At 47.2% G+C, this 19244-nt stretch overlaps 3 protein-coding genes across 4 annotated transcripts; 1 reads left to right on the forward strand and 2 right to left on the reverse strand.

Moving 5' to 3' along the window:
- Nucleotides 1–1161: 1161 nt before the first annotated feature.
- Nucleotides 1162–12187, forward strand: LOC122390672 (diacylglycerol O-acyltransferase 1-like). The gene is made up of 13 exons (XM_043383837.1): nt 1162–1430; nt 2741–2918; nt 4895–4953; nt 5197–5266; nt 5387–5484; nt 5963–6015; nt 7073–7178; nt 7493–7627; nt 8021–8204; nt 8712–8820; nt 9186–9409; nt 9791–9941; nt 10299–12187. Exons 2-13 carry the CDS (start codon nt 2743–2745, stop codon nt 10455–10457), a joined length of 1524 nt encoding a protein of 507 aa, XP_043239772.1. The 5' UTR covers nt 1162–1430; nt 2741–2742; the 3' UTR covers nt 10458–12187.
- Nucleotides 12188–12356: 169 nt separating this feature from the next.
- LOC122390673 (cytochrome b-c1 complex subunit Rieske, mitochondrial-like) lies at nt 12357–16119 on the reverse strand. 2 transcript variants are annotated; one of them, XM_043383838.1, is made up of 5 exons: nt 15681–16119; nt 14055–14198; nt 13519–13696; nt 13038–13186; nt 12357–12735 (listed from the first exon to the last, which is right to left on the reverse strand). In XM_043383838.1, the coding sequence occupies exons 1-5, from the start codon at nt 15877–15879 to the stop codon at nt 12596–12598; spliced, it is 810 nt and encodes a 269-aa protein (XP_043239773.1). In that variant the 5' UTR covers nt 15880–16119; the 3' UTR covers nt 12357–12595. The 2 variants fall into 2 exon arrangements, with proteins under 2 accessions (XP_043239773.1, XP_043239774.1); XM_043383839.1 differs by having other exon boundaries at nt 15810–15969.
- A 2075-nt stretch (nt 16120–18194) lies between these two features.
- On the reverse strand, nt 18195–19236 carry LOC122390675 (elongation factor 1-delta-like). The gene has a single exon (XM_043383841.1). The coding sequence runs from the start codon at nt 19126–19128 to the stop codon at nt 18343–18345; it is 786 nt and encodes a 261-aa protein (XP_043239776.1). The 5' UTR covers nt 19129–19236; the 3' UTR covers nt 18195–18342.
- Between the last annotated feature and the right edge of the window lie 8 nt (nt 19237–19244).

Below are 19244 nucleotides of genomic sequence, written 5' to 3' on the forward strand. Positions count from 1 at the left end.
CATGTTTACTGGGACGCCTATAGACAGTGCATGAAAAGAAGTAAGAACCACTTTGTTGTTATGGTTTGCCCCTCCCAAAACTCTGAGCTGGATCCGCCAGTGCGACTCTCATAGCCGGCAATGGCATTCTGGAATTTGATCCCTCTGGCCTCTGACCCCTGGGCGAGATCGCTGGTATGGAGTTCAGTTCAGCTGGGATTCTAACCCCTTCGCCCCACACAGGATTTTTGTCTCTGCAACGTGATAAAAAAAAAAAATGTAATACGTGAAACCAGTGGCGGCGGAACACGTTCAAGTAAGGGGGGAGGCACCACCGACTTTCCGTCCAATTCTTTCCATGCAACGCCCATAGGGCCCAGCTAATGTTGAAATGCGTAAATCAAAGGGGCCCCGGTGCCCCGGTGCCCTCCCCGTTCCGCCGCCTGGCTATGCGTGAAACGTAATATGGGAATCGGGGTCACCGTGAAAGGTCACCAGAGTTCACCTTTTTTCAAAGTCCGGCTGATAGGTAAGCCCACTTGTTTCAAAATAAAACTTTAAATATTGATTATTGAATTCAATAATGCAGCCAAGAGCACGGGTAGTCAGTTCAGACTTGTCAAAGTTGTCACAGTAGAACAAACCTTCGCCAATTACCTATTCCTTATAGGAGAAGACACGGTGACTATGAATAGGAGAAGAGTCGTGAAACAACTCTACTTGTCTATTTCGTATAAAGAGAGCGAGCAGTTGGTACCTATAGGGCTGGTATAGGGCAAGGCTATGTAAACCAAGGCTATGTAAAAAAAGGCTAGGCATGAAAAATGTAAAAAATACGTAGGTAAAAGTAAAGGGGGTAGAAGAGATGTGAAACAACTCCTCTAGGTACGTACTTCCTTCAATAAGCTACCACTAACCACCACAACATTTTCACCAGTCATTCAGGTCACTTGAAGTCACCATATTCAGAATCATGAATAAAACCGGTAAAAAGTTTAATGGTATACTTTTTGAAGATCTGATCACTGACGGTTTCTTTCTAAATATGACATTTCTAGATTAGCAGTGAAATAGGGCTCTTTCTTGTTTTGGTAATAGCAGTTCTTTAGACAGAATCTATATACAGCAATGACGCAGCTGAGATGTTTCCGACGCAGCCAAATGACCTTGCCGGAAGCGCTACTTGCGTAAACAAACCTGATATGCCGATGCGATGACCTCGATCTCTGCCCTCTGACTCGAGTGCGGCCGGCCTCGTCACATACCGGGGCTCGAGATCTTTTTATCTGTCTCATCGTGGTCAGTAGGAGGGCGGTGGGTGGGGCACTTCCTGCCGGAAATCTTCACTACACTGTGAAAAATACAGTGCAAAACGTCGTGCCTCACCATCACGAGCCCAGGCAGTGACGTGAGGATAAACTCGATTGCAGTTTTGATCTGATAATTGATAGGTAAGTGATCTTTGTATATTATTTTCCTTTAGGTAAATGGTAATATTGGATGTTGATCAATATTTTTATTAATTTGCACTGTCAATGTAAAAAATACAGTTAACATCCAAGCATAATTGTAATGGTAGGTATAAAGTAAAAAGCAGTTTGAGTTGCAAAAAAAGTGGAAAGCAAGAGCTGCTTTTACTGAGACATTGACATGTTTTATCACATTGAACTAGTATAATCATTTTTGAGCATTATTTTCTTTATAAATGTTTCTATTGATTTGATGTGTGTTTATGTGTGTTATGTGAGTAGGTACGCACACTCACATTATGTGGGATTGATTTGCGAAGATGAGAACGCTTCTCAGTTCAATGGTGCTGAACATTTGAAGCTATTTTTCTCTGATATTGAATGGAAACACCAGAATATTTTTTTCTATCCATGTCAATGTTGTGCTGGGGAATTGGGATGTTCCTATTGATATGACTTCCTATCTGTATGAAAGCAATAATTTTGAAACACATGTGTTGTGCCTCTTCTTTTCATTGTGAAACTTGTAACATTATGGGTATTTACATTGTTGTCAGTCAGTGCTCACATACTTCCAAAATTTTCATTTTGAGTTTGACTCATTTCAGGCTGCTTTTTTCATTTGTTTTCATTTTGAAACTGTGCCTTTCAACAGGAGCTTGCAATGCAGCCATTAGTGTCAGTGAATACATATATGTTCTACATACACTGTGCAAGGTGCATCTTTGATCTCAACATCACAATAATTATTTCAGTATATGTCTAGTCCAACTGTCCTATGCCCCTTGGGGAAAAATTCTCTTTTTTATTTCTCAGTTCTATTTTGTGATCAGAGGGTTGTTAAAAAGCTTCCACTTCTTTACAGTTCACAGTCGCCATGTTTCAATAAAACATTTGCTCACATCATGCTGCTCCAATAGGCAGTAGGCACCAACACACATGAGCTAAAAGAGTTGTAGCTGTATGAGCAATGATCATGTATTTGACATATGATTCAAGGAACTTTTTAATAGTCTCTCTGATGTCCAGTTTTTTTCCTCCAATATAACAGTGAATCCAGTATACATTCAAGAAATAGTTTTCCTTTTTTTTTTAATACCACACACTACTTTCTCCAAGTTATTCCTGGTTCCACTGCTTTTTTGTGGCATTCCTGGTGTCCCTATATGTATAATACATGATATACATACAATATATGAGAGTTGTGACAAGATGAAGTTGACATTGAAATGAATGTGTATGTTTCAAGCCCTGGAGAATGGAGATTGACCATCCTATTTCTGTTGGTACAGACATGGCTGGTCACAATCGCAGCCACGGCAGGACGGAGCCATCCGGTGACCGCGGCGGCGGCGGTGGCGGGGGCGGGGGCGGTCCCCGACCGCGACTGCGACGTACCACCTCCATGGGCCGTGCCGAGGACATCACCCAGACCGAGCAGAAAATCCGACACAGCCAGCCGGACCACCCGTGAGTAAGGTATCGCCGTGAGTGCGGCTGTACTCGGTCAAAAATACCCGTGAGGTCGGCTGCACTTGGTCGAAAATACCCGTGGGTGCTTCTGCACGTGCGGATGTACTCGGTCAGAGTTAACCGTGCGTGCGGCTGTTCTCGGTCAGAGATAACCGTGAACACAGCTGTATTATGCAGTCGAAACTAGCCGTAAGCGCAGCTGTATTCAGTCGGAGCTAACCATGAGAGTACTCGGTCGGAGTTAACCCTCGCCCGTATAGTCTAACGGAGACCCCCCTTGGTTTTTCGCGAATAACTCGCGTAAAAAGCGGCCGATCTCGACGAAACTTTCAGTACCCTCGAGTTGATCAATTTCACACCTACCCTGAAAATTTCATGACCCTGACCCAAATGACCTTTGACCTGTGACCTACTTTTCGAGACCATGTTTGGCCGGAATCGCGATTCGGCGTATGTCGGCTCGCATTAGCCGCGCGTTTGCAGTCTTTTCGTGGTTTCAAACGTTCAGACATGTGAAATGATGTTCGTCCCATGCATAAGGGTGGGTGTCAAGGTCACCTGAAGGTCAGGTCAGGTCATTGACCTTTGATGGCCTCGGTTCACTTTTTCGAGCTTTACATGTTTCTCGGCCAGTTTTTGGAGCTGAATTCAAATTTAGCAACCATATGGATATTTACGAAGTAGTTTTGGTGCATTCGTAACATGTTACGAAGCTGTGGCAGGACCCCTACTGGTTGACCTGACCTGACCCGACCTGGCCTAAATGCATAAAGACATCATCTGTGATCAAAACTAATATGATATTCGTGATCAGCACCCCGGAAAACCCCTAGCAGCCACACTTTACGACGTTCTAACAGGTCCCGATTTTCCCGACTTTTGGGTCATTGACCTGACCTGGAAGGTCAACCAATGAACTAGGACCTTAAAATTGGGTATCGTCGGCTTCCTCTCTTTACGGGCAACACGCTCGTTTTTTTCCGCGAAGCTCTAGCTCGATCAGGGGCGAAACGGCAAGGGGGGGGGGGTCCAACGGACCCCTCCCCCTTATACGTTCACGGCTGGAAAAACACCATTAACGGGCGAGGAAAAACACCATTAACTTGAAACAACTGCCTTCAACTCGAAAGTCGGAGTCCGTCAGATTTCGTCGTTTCCTACCCCGTCGTCGTTTTTCCGACGTTCCGATGCGACGTTACCCGAGACTCCGTCCAAAACTGTTGACTCCGGCTAACTCTGGCACATTCTTTGTTACCTCGTATGAAAATGTGTCCAGATTCATCACAGAAGTACTTTGATCCTTTTTATTGTCAAACCAAAAGTGGGATCGACACGTTTTGCTGTCAAAGGTCAATATTTCCTATTTTACGCGCATTTATTGGCAAGAGGAGTCACAACTTTTGATCGAGATGAGCTAGATGAGGACTGGTGGTTTCTATCAAAAGTCATCTTCTCGCACGGGCTCTCCTGAATTATGTCGTCCCTTCGGAATTACATAGCTGGATATGATTTCAGGTCTACGGTTTTGTTTCGAAACAGATATCAAAATGACCGACGACCGTTTTGTGATGAAACAGACTTGTTAAGGCGTATCTACAAGTTGCAGTTCGTGGGTTTACAGAGCTGGCTACAGTTCTTTACACTTACCTAGTTTCCCCTTGACGCTTGGGTGATATGAAAGTTAACGGGAAAATGCCAAATAGCCTCAAACTGTACTGGAAATTGAAATGATTCAATGGTATCCAGTTCTTCTGATGCTTGTAGTGTGTTCATATCAAAACTTATCTCCGAAGTTCGAACATAATCTCCTGGGCCCTGGCACTCTGTTTTTTTTTCTTCAGTACACTGTCAGACTTTGCAGCGATTTCAAGTTTATCATCACCGATTAGCATTCACGTGTCTGCCGTCGCGTTGTGGCCACTGCCCTCTGACTGTTGGCGCGTGTGGTGGTGACGGGCGGTCTTTGTTTTCAGAATACACAAACACGGCGACTCGCTGCTGTCCTGGAGGGCAGGGTTTACGGAGTATGGCGGTAAGACGATTCGGCAGAAAATGTGCGACACTGCCCTTTGAACTCACTAGTCGCTGGGGAGAGGAATATGTGTTGATAGTGTGGAAACTAATTATGAAACGCCTTCGTGATTGCTGCCTACTGCCTAGTGATCAATAAAATCTGCAGCAGCTTTGGTTGTCTTGATTAGGTACTCGAAAATGAACGAACTTTTGTTTTTGAGTAAGTCACTGACGCTCTTGTATTTACAAATACTGCTTGCAGGTTTTGTCAACTGGGGCTTCACTCTTCTTTTCCTGGGAGGCGCGAGGCTGATGCTGGAAAACATTCGCAAGTACGTATCATGGTGTATTCTCACTGCCCATCTTCACAGCTCGTCACTATAAAATATCCGTTCTTATGATGCATTTATGCGGGGTGACTTGAATCTCACGGACCGGTGTCTCTCCGCCAGGTACGGTCTCCTGGTGGACCCGCCACAGTGGTTCTACACGCTGAACGGAGGCCCTTTCCGCTTCGGCGACCGCTACCCATCGCTCATGGTTCTCATCTGTAAGTAAACACCCGGCTGCGTACTGATAGAGTGCCGCACTTTATGCCAGAACGTTCCTAGAGCTGTGTGTGTGTGTTCAAAATATTTTCTTTAAACGCAACTGTAATAAACGCCAGTGGCCTTTCATTATATTTTTTTTTATTTTTTTGGTAGATTTTATTTAGTTTTGACTCGCAAATAGTCCTTGACAGTTGTCTATGAATAGCGTGTGTGTTTGCATTTTTTTACACACATTTTCCGGTTATGATTTAGGCTAGAAATAATGATATGCGTTGAGTAAGCGATGTGTTTGCTAGCTGCATGCCCGCATTGTTACACGTCTTCAGTCTCTCCGCTGTTCTCGCTAGTCTCTTCTGTCTCTCTCCGCACGTAGAATCTCCGCCGATCCCAGACCGCAGCACTGTGCACCCCTCCGGCATGCCCTAACGCCTCCCCGTCTGTGTGCCCTGCTCGGCGCGTGCCCGTGCCGCCGCTCAGACCTGCAGGTCCACGCGTGGGCGGCGCTGGCCATAGAGAAACTGCTCGCACGGGTGAGTGTCGGTGGTGTGGTGGCTCCTGGTCGCGGTCCGATGTTATACCTACCAACTGCCGCGTCAGGGCGGATGGCCCCTTCCGGCCCGGCTGATGAGCAGAACCGCGGGTGTGGGCAGCGTGTGCGAATGCCACTTGAACAGTGGCAGGTTTGCGGTGCCCTGAGGTTTGCCTTCTTAAGTGGTGTATATGTCACAGTTACTCATGTCAATGGAAACTATAAGAAGTTTATGAAATATATAAGTTAGTTCGGCCGCAATGATGACAATCCTAGTGGTTACATTTTTCACAATACTTTTTGATGATATAACGTTCCATTTTCTTTGCTAAAGGTATCAAATGTTTGTGATTTTTCGTTTCTGCTACTCCGGAAGATGTATTTAATATCGACATTTTTTTTCTCGATGCGTTGTCGCAACGATGGAACTCAAGGGTGTTTTCTCGTAAAAAATGACATATGGGCGTGTCGTGTTGTGGCCTTTTATTGGTCCTACTCTCCTCCCGTGTTTTTTCTACTGATGTTTTCTTCTTTATCTTTTGTACATTATGCGTAAACGAAATGTCTGTTTTCTTCCTTTTTCTATCATATTAGACATTTGCTTTGGATGTGTCGTACCACACTGCAATATACCTTTTCTTTTGTACATTAATTAAAACATGTTTTAATTGTTGGCGTGATTTTTACAGTTTGGTTTTTGTGCTTCATTTATGTGCTTCATGAGCTGTATGTGGAAGGAGGCAATAAATAGGACTTGTTAAGTAATCATTTTCTCCTTAGGTAATGAACATCTCCAAGGCCGTATTTTTCATATCCTTCGACTCAACAGTGCTTAAGAACGGCATAAGTACCTAATAGAACGTCTTTTCCTGGTTTCAGTGCGTTTTAGAAACGGTTTAGGTCATGAGCTAGCTGATAACCGCAGGTTGTTTGGAAATCAGACAAACACTATTCGAGCATTGCGTTTTTCTATTGATAATATATGCGGTAGCAACATCTAACGGGCAGTACACAGTTTTTTTGCCGGATCACGTGACCTCGACGTGACCCGTTTGCAGTCGGTCATCCGGCCCAGCTTCGGCGTCTTCCTGCAGATCGTCAACATCATCATGATCCTGATGGTGCCGCACGTCGTCGTCACCTACCTGGAAGCAGTCCCACTGGGTAATTAACCAGCCGCTGCATTGAAATCAAACGACGTGGACATTGTCTCTTTGCAATATTGTATATGAGGCAGTACAATTTTACTGGTATTCATGATCAGATTTGTCTACAAATCTACACTGTGTGCCATCACCTAACTGTGTGCCGACACCTAACAATGTGTCGCTGCTGAGGCCCCTTTACCGCTGACCCTTCATTACCGCCTGGGCGACGACCTCTGAGCCTTCACCCACCCGGCGGCTGACCTCTGACCCCTTACCACCGCTGACCCCTGACCCTGCAGCACCTCTGACCTCCCGTCTCTCCCCGTCCAGTGGGTCTGACCTGCGTCTGCTGGTGCTGCGTGGTTCTCTCCCTGAAGCTGGCCAGCTATGCCCATGTCAATTCGTGGTGTCGCCGGGATAGAGGCGGCACCCAGCGTCGACGAAGCCTCTCCTACAGCAAGTCCAGTGAGTAAGGGTATGCTCGTTCGAGCCGGGCGGTTTGCTGTGCTGATTAGTTGACGATCAATCAAATGTGAAATTCATTGTGCGTGGGTATTGGTGATTGGATTAAAAATAAAGTGTTGCCCTTAGTTACTTGATAAGTAATCATGAGAGTCACTGCCTTTGAGTTATTGTTCAAAGGCTTTTTAGCATGTAGTTGAGTTGGAATCGATACGTGTTCCTTTTGCAATGTACCCTAATCAACTATATCACCGGCATCCTTCCTTTGTAGTCTCACACGCCATGTAGGTACTGCATAAGTGGGCTTTCTCACCGAGTATCTACCGATTCCAGTGGAGCCTGCCACACAACGTCCTGCTTTACTAGCTCTTCTGACCTATTGTCTACCGATTCCAGTGGAGTCTCTCAACCCGCCGGCCTCTGATCGAACCGAGGTGGATTCCGCTCCTGAAGGGGTGGCTATCAGGAAGCTGGTCCACTACCCGGACAACCTGAACCTGTTTGACCTCTACTACTACCTGATGGCGCCCACGCTGTGCTACGAACTCAACTTCCCGCGCTCGGACCGACTGCGCATCTGGTCAGTGGTCCACCAGCTCTCTCTATCTGGATTTGACGCCCACTTTATGCATACGGTTCCCTACTTTTACCGAATCGCTCTGCGTAATGACGAAAACTTCTGCACAATTTGGTACTGAAAAGTGAAAACTATACATGCAGGCTATAGTTATTGCTTTTTTAAACTGGAAAGCCTCATGAGGACAATCTTAATGGTTATCAACATATTTTAAATCTCCAACTCCTCAGATGAATCAAAAGATGAATGACAAAATTTGCAATTCGTTTATATTCTAGTACGACTGTGTCGCAGCCGGCTCTATTGGTTACTTCTTCAAACTCAAGTCGGTAAAGGGTCACGTGTAGTGGCTTCGTTTACGTATAATACTGGTGCGAGTTGCGACAGACCTGAGGAAGTTAACATGTTCTTTATGCGTGGCAGAGCTTCCCTCTCTCCGAAACAACCTACCCCAAAATTCCAGCTTATAGAATGCAGGCCTAAATACCGTGTTCTGTTTCCTCCCGGCAGGTTCCTGGCGCGGCGCGTGCTGGAACTGATCGTGGGCATCAACATGATGGTGGCGCTGTTCCAGCAGTGGATCATACCCAGCGTCCGAAACTCGCTGGAACCCTTCTCGGTCAGTGGTTACGCCGCCCTCCCGACATATAGCCATCACGGCCCAAACCTTCTTACTAAACACTGGATACCGGCCAAAGTCCCGCCTGATACTGTCCTGTGGTCCTTATGGATGATGCTGGTCTGACGACGTAATCAAACATTTGAACCCTTCTGAATGTTTCACCATAATAGCTGATATTTGTCGACTTTGATTCTCATCGTAAGAACTGCCGTGAAGGAGGCCGAAGGGCGTGGAGACCTACCACGTTTTCTACAGAACATCGGCGCCATCTCTTGCCAGCGCTCAGTGCAAGCCAGTGTTCAATCAGCCATCGCCTCACCTCCCCTACCCCTGACCACCTCGTCGCGTCTCCTGTCTCACAGAAAATGGACATCACCCACACCACGGAGCGTCTGCTGAAGCTGGCCATTCCCAACCACCTGCTGTGGATCGTCAGCTTCTACCTCATCTTCCACTCGTACCTGAACCTGATCGGCGAGCTGACTCAGTTCGGAGACCGCCGCTTCTACCTGGACTGGTGGAACGCGCCCGACATCAACACCTTCTGGAGGACCTGGAACCTGCCCGTGCACCGCTTCGCCATGAGGTAGGCCCGGCTGTCCTAACTTCATATTTCACCTACCGCGTAGATGCTGTCTGTTACGAACCTCTTAATTTAATTCGCAGCTTTGTCCATTTCTGTGGGCCAAATAGGCGATTTTATATGTTGTACGTTAATACAAGTTTTGAAGTTGCTATTCCCTACGTTTTTCACTGATATCCCTTACCAACGTTTACCGGAGCTAGGCCGAACGATTCAGGATTAGAAACTTTGTTTGAGTGAATTTCAGCATCATTGTCACCGATAACGCGTTTCGCGTCATTACATGTCATTTGTGTCGAACCATCTGCACTCTCCCTTCAGAATCAACCCTGGCCTTTACCTTGCCATCATGCACGTCACATTCAATGTGTCCGTGTTTTTCAGGCACATTTACCTGCCGCTGCTGCGACACCGGTTCAGCAAGTTCTCGGCGGCCGTGGCGGTGTTCTTCCTGTCGGCCTTTCTGCACGAGTACCTGGTGGCGGCGCCGCTGAGGCTCCTTAGAGTCTGGGCCTTCCTCGGCATGATGGCACAGGTGAGCCGGGGAGGGCGAGGGTGCGGAAGGAGCCGTCGCCTGAAGGGAGCAGTGGGGGTCGCCTGGTTTCTTTAGTAAACAGAGCTGACGTGGTCAAGAATTACGTTAGGTGACATTTGTAGGTTATTGACTCAACTTTTTGGAGGGGTACTTGAGTGCGTGAACGGCCAGACGTCAGTTACTGAGGCATTATAGAGTTTCAGTATTTTCTGGTCAATGCATTTTAAGATAATTATGAGATGGGGAGCTGGTGGATGAGTTATCGACTTTGCTATCCAATGGTACTGACTGCTAGCAGAAAACTTAATTGGTATCGGATGGTAAATAAACACTAACTGTGCGCCTGTGTCCCCACAGATCCCGCTGGACACGCTGACCGTATTCGTACGGAAGCGGTTCTCCCCTCGCCTGGGTAACGTGCTGGTGTGGCTGTCACTCATCATCGGCCAGCCTATGGCCATCATGATGTACTACCACGACTACATCATCGAGCGACAAGATATCGCCGCCGAGTAGGTCTGTCAGCGGGGGTGTCTGCCGATCCGCGGCACGTGGGAAGACATGCGGGTAGACGTTGGGTTGTAGGAGACGGTGAGAGTGGGAGTCTACCATAGACTCTGCTGTGTGAGGGGCGTAGATGTTTGGTTAGTTAGAGTGATAGTTGTTGCTGGGCGGTGCAGTAGTGAGCTTTGGTGACGTCTTTGTTACAAATTATTGACGTGCCGTCTAGAATCAGGGGTTTGATCTGAATATCGATGATTGTTTGGGCTAGCGATGTGGATGATCAAAGTGTGATCGATGGACTAGGTTTTCAGAGGCATTTCTACGCACATTCCCGGTTTGATTGTTTTACGTTTTGATGCATCTCACTCATGGCCATAGTCACAGAGTCTGATGACCAGATGCTCTATTTCTATTTGGTTCCTGGCGAGGGCGCTTTACGTACCATGTGGCAATTATGTCTACTGGCTTCAATAATGAAATGAACGACTTCAACTAGTTATGTGCTGGAATGTCAGGAAACCATTTGGAGTCACCCTGCGACGGTACATGTGGCTAGGTGGTAGATGTTTTGTATTTGTGAATTATTTGGAGCCGAGCTTATCCTCTTACACACAGCAGATGGCAGCAATATTTGGCTGTAACAAACGTGCATTGATCGCAAGCGTTCGTGGCGGCTGCTCGTGATAGGTGCCGTAATCTACTGTCCCTTTTTGTCAACGTCAGTTAATTACAGTCTTGATATCTTGTGTACTCCCGAGCAGAATGACTGGAATCGTTACATCGAATTCTATGAGTGATTCGGGCATTGATTGGCCGTGATGGGTAACGATAGTGATTGTGCCAATATCTATGGGGGTATATCTGTTTAGGTAATTTTGCTAGTAGCTTTTCAAAGTCAGAATCGCGTTTGTTAGTAATGTGCATGTAATTTTGATAAAACGGGCAAATTATACTATGTTTGAAACGTCTTCGTATGTGAAAACCTGAATGCTCATCGCAAAATAATCATGACATGTGTATGAGCGATCCATGGGATATGCGTGGGCGTGCTGAGAGGCTTTCGCCATTCAGCTTACAAACTGTAAGATGAATGGCGGTCGGCTTGGCGACAAAAGTAGTGTAAACTCAGCGGATGCCTGTTTCACGTGCAGCAATCCTAGCAATCCAAGGATTGCACAAAGCAATCCTAAGACTGGGTGGAAGCTTGCCATATTATTGTTGCGGATTGAGCGACAGGGTAGACAGGAGATAGGTGACCTATATTTGGCAGCGCTCGATTTGGCAGCCCTGAGCGCTGTGGCGTCGTTGCGTCTGTTGTGTGAGTCATTCGCGGCGTATGTGCGTAGCAAAGGGTCGACGATCGTTGCGCGAGGACCCGCCGGTTCAACAGTTATGTAACCCGGTGCTTACGTAAGGATTGGCCGGAGTGTTTGGTCGACCCGCTCAACATCGATTGGGGATTCGCTGTGCGGGGTGTTGGGCCAGTGATTTAGCAAATACTCGGCGGTGAATATGATTGGCGGGCTAGTCCCCAGTGATTATGATGCAATGCAAACATATCGGGGTGTTATTCGAATGCTTTCTGATCAGGGCATTTTTCGAGCGTTAGTGCGGGATGCAAGAGCGGGTGCTAGGTGAACGCTGGGCAAATCGGTTGAATCATGCATTGTTGTTACCGACAATTAATGCCAAAAAAGTGTGGCCACCGCGATTAGGCTAATAAATGAGCAATAAACAATGTACAACTCGTGTTTTGCATACTGAAAATGCCTTACGCTGCCCTCCGGAACACCAGTCGTAAAGCCAATCCATCGTCTTCGCACATCCACACGTTCAGAACTTCCGCCAAACGACCGAAACAACACTGTCGAATGCAAATTGCTTGCACATTGACCCCACAAACGCCATTCCTCCTATAGATAGACCTGTATTCGCCAGTATTCACATTTACACCCGACGCCTCTGCACGCCGACATTATCATCCTAGAGCCGGTCCGTGGTTCGGCCGACTCAGCCGAACACAGACCGGCTTAGCTGAACTCAGTCGAGCTCAGCCGAACTCAGTCGAGCCCAGACCGGCTCAGTCGAGCCCAGACCGGCTCAGTCGAGCCCAGACCGGCTCAATCGAGCTCAGGCCGGCTGGGACCGGCTTAGCCGACCACCAGTAGCTCGTCCGAGGTGAAGGTGTACTCGGGTACCTCCAGGTTCAGTGGTGCCGGTCCTTTGCGGATGCGGCCCGAAGCGTCGTAGTGAGAGCCGTGGCAGGGGCAATAGTAGCCGCCAAACTCGCCTGGGGGCACAGCGAACCCGGTCAGCACGGCGGGGGAATCGGGCCGCAGGATTAACGAAGCTCTCGAGTTGCGGGTCAGATAACAGAGATTAAACCGTGTCAGACTATCAGTGCGTAACATACTCAATTGCACACAGGGAGTCTACTCGCTGCTACCAAAAGCATTTCTTAAACCGTTCTAAATACGTTCACGCCTCAATCCACTCCTCAACCATTGCACTAGTTTGCTAAGTCCTTTTCAACACGCGCTTTAACACCCGGCCACTGTAATTGACCGATGCCGGCGATAGCGCGTCACGTACCGGAGTTTGCGATCGGCACGCAGCCCAGGTGGGTGCAGACGCCTACCAGCACCAGCCAGCGGTCCTGCTTCACGCGCACGTCGTCGTGCTCCGGGTCACGCAGGGTGGCCAGGTTGACGCTCTTCTCGGTCTGGATCTCATCGGCGGTCCTGCGGCGGCGAGCGGTAAGTACACGGTCAGAACCGGGCTGGGGCGGGGCGGGGTTAAGGGGTGCTGTCAGGTTGAAATTGGTGTGAATGACGATCAAGTCCGTTGCGGATCGCGAGGCAATTTCGCGACCCAACACAACCATTAGACACTAGCATTGTCAATCAAACCAGGCTTAAACGAACATACACATCACCAATTTGGCCGCATTACGATGAAGAAAACTTTAACCTTGGTCCCAAGCACGGGAACTCAACTCGTACAGTCCTTTCCACCGATAAGTCCCCTCGGAGAAGTCTCATCAAACACCGTCGGCCCACGGCTCCCCACCCACCTGTGGCGGACGAAGAGCGGCTTGTTGCGCCACTTGAAGGTGATGTTCTTGCCCTCGGGGATGTCGTTGAGGTTGATCTCAATCTTGGCCAGCGCCAGCACGTCAGCGGAGGCCGAGAGTGACGACACAAAGTGGGTCACGACAGACTTGGCGCCGTACGCCGCGCCCACACTGCCAGCTGCCAGAGGGGAGGGGGACGGGGTCAAGGTCTGCATCAGCGACGTCATTCATACGAAGACAAACTAGCTTCAACTAATATTTTGCAAGAATAAAACTTGCAAACTTTTATGTTTGATCGCACATTAATGTATTGTCCGAAAAATGAAACATTTATCCCCTATCCCAGAGAAAGTTATATTTGAAAGAGATTGTTGTGAATTCTACAAACTGTAGTGTAAGCCGTGCTTCATATTTCTAGTCTGCTGCCTGACCTACTCAACCCATTTGCACAGTGTGATTTCCCACAGCATTCACCTCCCACCAAGTCCTGTCTATGAATGTCTCCAGCCGACCTCACCCACTCATCCCCCGCTAACCTCCGGCCAGGATGTAGGAGAAGCTCTGACGGGAGGCGCGCGAATCCTCGGCGCGCGCGCGCGGGTCGGTGGTGGCGCTGCGCCGGTAGTCGCTGAAGTCGGGCACCTGCAGGTCCGTGTGGGCGCATCGTACCTGGGAGCTCACTGCGGGCATGGGCAGGGGTGGTCAGAAACTGTGAGCAGGGGGCAGGGGTTGTGAGAAACTGGGGGCATGGGGCAGGGGTTGTCAGAAACTGGGGACACCAGGCAGATGGTAGGCTTGCACACTGCCAGACTCTCCAAGGTGCAGGGAAAACTGGAGTAGTCAGGATCTCCATGTAGATGATATAGATACTGTGAAGCTGGAGTAGTCAGGATCTCCATGTAGATGATATAGATACTGTGAAGCTGACAGCTAAGATGTACCTATGTAGGTACATCTTTGTAGCTAAGCACAAGCAGTGTACCAAGGTAGGTGAACTGTTAGAAACATCTGGTATCTTGTTCACTATTAGGTAGGTACAACTTTGTAGCTAGGCACAAACAGTGTACCAAGGTAGGTGAACTGTTAGAAACATCTGGTATATTGTTCACTATCAGACTGACAATGCAGTGGGTGCACTGACTGTAACTATGTCAGAGTGTACAACAAAAAAAAAATACATGGAACCATAGGAACATGGTCATATGCAGTAAAAAAAAAACTTATATCAAATTTAATTGATCTTTGACTGATCAATTTTGATCAATTGGTACTTCAAGCCATAACCATCTGATGTGTTTAAATATGCCATCCAATTGACTTGACCATTTTCTGAACTTATTTATGAACTAATTGGCACATCTTGCACACCATGTATGTAGGTACCCAAAGTTCTATTGTAATTGACCTAGATTTTGTAGTGCCAAAAGTATCTTTGTAAGTAACTCTGGATAAGGAAATGTCAGCCTGGTCTTAGTACATATCCCAGCAGTTTCATTTTTACAATAATTTCATTTACACAAGTCTTATAATAAAATTGGTTATTTTATTGAAATTTGACATTATTGAAAGGACTGTTGATTGGTCATCTAAAATTCAGAGATACAGTTACATACTGCTAGTTAATCAGCCAATGAAGGTACTTATTGTGAGCTAGTTATGTGACTAGCTCACATTACTGCCATGCCAAGGCCTACTATGTGAGGTCAGACTCTGAGCTCACATTGTAGTTTTTGCCTTGGTATGGCAGATTAGCTCACAATGTGACTAGCTGACTTAACTAAGTAACATTTTGTAAGTTAATTCTATTTTGAAACAGCATACAGCATGATGATGATGATGATTAGGTAGCTAAAAGCTGCATTATTTTTATGATTCCGGTTAGATTGAATAGAATATGATTTAATGTTTCACAAATTTGCAAAGTAAAATAAACAAGCATTGCAAACATATACAACAGTGAACAAATACAACAATCAATAAGTGATAGAGATAAACTTATTTATGTATTTGAGGCCATTTAAAGCACCAAATACTGATCTAATACCCCCTGAAACTCGGAAAGGACATCAGGCGACGACATGAGGGAAATAGCACATTGAAACACATTATGATGTTATGAATATCTTAAATTCAAATTATCCTGGAAAATAAAAAATGCTTACCACCAAGTCCAACAGAAGCAATTGGTGCGGTTTTGGGAGCAATTGCATTACGTAAAATCTGGCTAGAAAGCTTAGGCTGCGCAGGAGCGGCAATTAGCCTTTCAGCCAAAACTGGATTTGCAGTCGCACCTGAGGGAATGACTTGGGTAGTTGCCCTGACCGCTGCTGCAATAGAGCTACTGCGAGCGAGCGCGTTCATTTTCGGAAATTTTGCAGAACACAGACACCAAAAAACACCACCCAAGCCCCAGTATCCAAGTGCACGGAGATAGAGAAACAGTTTTCAGATATGTAAATTGATCTTGCAAAAACAGAAGCGATTCGCTTTCTTTTTTATGCAAATATAATATGTTTGTTCAAATAGCTCCACCAAAAAATAACAACGAAAGGATTCAAGATCCATGTATAAATAAAAATATTGTTAGGGAAAATTCATCTCTATTTTTCTAGCGATAAATGACACAACCTCTAGTGTCCTAAATTGCCGAAAGAGGTCAGGACTGCACAAGTAATCCCGAGCTTTGGACAGTCCAACCTTGGTCCAATCCACGGTCATAATACTAGTCCAATCCAATCGATGGCTTTGGTGGATGGCTTTGGTCCGATCGATGAAATTTGAAATTGAAAAGCTCGATAGATGAACCCGAGATTACTGGATGAACCTCTTTAACGAAGCTTTGAAGAAAATGTCCTCGAATTTCGAAACAAATCACCCGTCCCTCGTTTTCATCCTCAGGATTTATCCTTCACCAGATAGCGGCGGAACACCTTCAATCAAGGGGGGGGGGGCACTGCCGAATTTTGGTAATTGGTCCCATTCTTTCTATGCAACGCCCATAGGGCTAGTGTTAAAATGCCAAAATCAAAGGGGGGCACCGTGCCCCGATGCCCTCCCGTTCCGCCGCCTATGTCCTTCACGCCGCAACCCTCGCTCCGGGCTGGACAGGCAACTTTATCTCATGCGGGCTGCTCCCTTGGAGCGGCACCGCTGCTCCCAGGGGAAGCGACACCCGTAGCCGGGTGCAGAGAGTACTAGGCCCCTAGTCTGGTCGGCCTGTCCATTCGGACGGGCTCAGCCCCGGTGACTCTCTAGGACGTGCACGCCCAGACCAACGTCTCTCCCTGATTCTGGATTCTTATAATCTTTCCGGCCCTGAAATGGTTCAGTCAGACCGAAATGACCCCCTACCCCAAAATCCATACGAACAATCACTTCCGTGATACTTTGTATGGAAGAGGAGAAACTAACGCGATTATAGGCATCGGACTTCTTTCTTGTGCATTCTCCTAGCCTGATCACAAGAAACGAAGAACCAAGAAGGGCCACTGACCCGACCCGGACCAAGGATCATGATCTAGGCTGACATAGATTGGATCTTGGTTCTGAGTTGACACTATAGAAATCGTTTTTCTGCATACCCAAGTGAATGAAAAAAAAAATCGTGGAGAATTTAGATTTACTGACATTTGAGACAGGAACCTACACAGTCAAGTGGCTTGGACAGTCAACTTCTGTAACCTGGAAAATGCCGCGAATCTGAACTGCAGTGGCTCGTAGTCTCTAGTAGCCCAGTTTATTCCAGTACCCCGGATAGTCCACTTGAAGTAACTGGTGATTTCATTCCAGTGACCTGGAGATGTGGCGCGTCAGCTCTATTGACCTGAAGACTGTTCCAGTAACCTGGAGGTCATTCCAGTGACCTGGACATTACTCCAGTGACCGGGACATTACTCCAGTGACCTGGAGACTGCTCCAGTGACCTGCAGACTGTTCCAGTGACCTGGAGACTGCTCCAGTGACCTGGAGACTGCTCCAGTGACCTGGAGACCGCTCCAGTGACCTGGAGACTGCTCCAGTGACCTGGAGACTGCTCCAATGACCTGGAGGCTGCTCCAGTGACTCCAGTGACCTGGAGACTGCTCCAGTGACTCCAGTGACCTGGAGACTGCTCCAGTGACTCCAGTGACCTGGAGACTGCTCCAGTGACCTGGAGACTGCTCCAGTGACCTGGAGGCTGCTCCAGTGACCTGCAGAATGTTCCAGTGACCTGGAGACTGCTCCAGTGACCTGGAGACTGTTCCAGTGACTTGAAGACGACATCAATGACCTGGATAGTTCACATGAAGGTGATATAAATGGTGTTGCATGGATGACCTGTAAAACTATTGACTGTAATGATGACATTAAGGTTTGCCAATAAATGAACCAAAGGGCTCACTGATGTACTTATGACAATGGGTACCTGTCTTACTGTGACATACCTATTCAATTTCATGACTGGTCCACTGGCATCACTTTAAGCTGTACAACAATTAAAATTAGTAGTACCTATCTTGCAGTCTAACTGCTGCTTGAAAGTTGAAAAGGAACATAACCTAAAGGCAAAGGTTAGCTGCAAATACATGGAAGCCAGATGTCAATAGACATAGTGAATGTGTCCCCAAATACATTCTGATATATGCAGTCACTTCCATCAATCATTCCTGCAAGTATAACTAATAGCAAACAGCACATGCACAATGACTGACATTTTTATTGCAATGGCATCAACAGCTTTACAAAAGACTTTGAACTTTCCAGTGGAATTGATTGATTTACCACAAAATAGATATGAAAGGCCTGGTCAAGTCATACTTTATGTAAGGACACAGGCACAGCTTTTTAAATCTTGTTGAAGGCAGCAACATCAACACTCTGGACATAATCCTCAAACTCCTCAATCTTCTCTGTGAGTTCTTCAATGGAGACTTTGTCATCTTCTACTGTGCACATGATGGTGAGCTTCTTGATGCCAAAGGCCAGAGGTACGAGCTTTCCTGCGCCCCAGAGGAGACCATCCATCTCAATGGTGCGCACCACCTTCTCCAACTCTGCCATGTCAGTTTCATCATCCCAAGGTTTCACATCAAGTAGCACTGAGGACTTGGCAATGAGGGCTGGCTTCTTAGACTTTTTGGCAGCATACGCAGCCACCCTTTCAGCCTTGATACGCTCTGCCTCTGCAGATTCTTCCTCATCATCACTACCAAACAGGTCCACATCATCATCATCATCGTCATCCTTAGCAGCAGCAGGAGCTGAGGCAAGCTTGGTGTCAGCAGGTGCTGCAGAGCCATTCACCTTCAGCTCCAGCGCTGACAGACGCGATTCCAGTTTCTTGATGACTTCTGACATGTCGCTGCACATTTTCCTGAGTTCAGCATTCTCCTGCTCGATGACGGAGACCTTGGAAATGACATCGCCACCAGCCCCCGCGCCTCCGGCCTGCAGCGATTTCTGAATCTGCTGCCTAGCCTTGGCGATCTCGCTGGCCACGGACGATGCCGGCGTAGCAGATGGAGTCGCGAAGCCCCGCGAAAGCCGCTCGTAGTGCTTGCGTTCCGCATCATCGTGAGTGGCTTTGTCGAACCATAGCAGGTCCTTCTTGGGTTGACCACTGCTGACCATTTTGATCTATATAAAGTCGAAAAGGTGTGTAAATCTCACAACATACACACAACGATACGAACGGGGCAACTCCGGCACGTGAAAGGAACATGAACGCGTCAGACGTGTCTGACTAA

Source organism: Amphibalanus amphitrite, unplaced genomic scaffold (assembly GCF_019059575.1).
Source record: "Amphibalanus amphitrite isolate SeventyFive unplaced genomic scaffold, NRLGWU_Aamphi_draft 000405F_arrow, whole genome shotgun sequence".
NCBI lineage: Eukaryota > Metazoa > Arthropoda > Thecostraca > Balanomorpha > Balanidae > Amphibalanus > Amphibalanus amphitrite.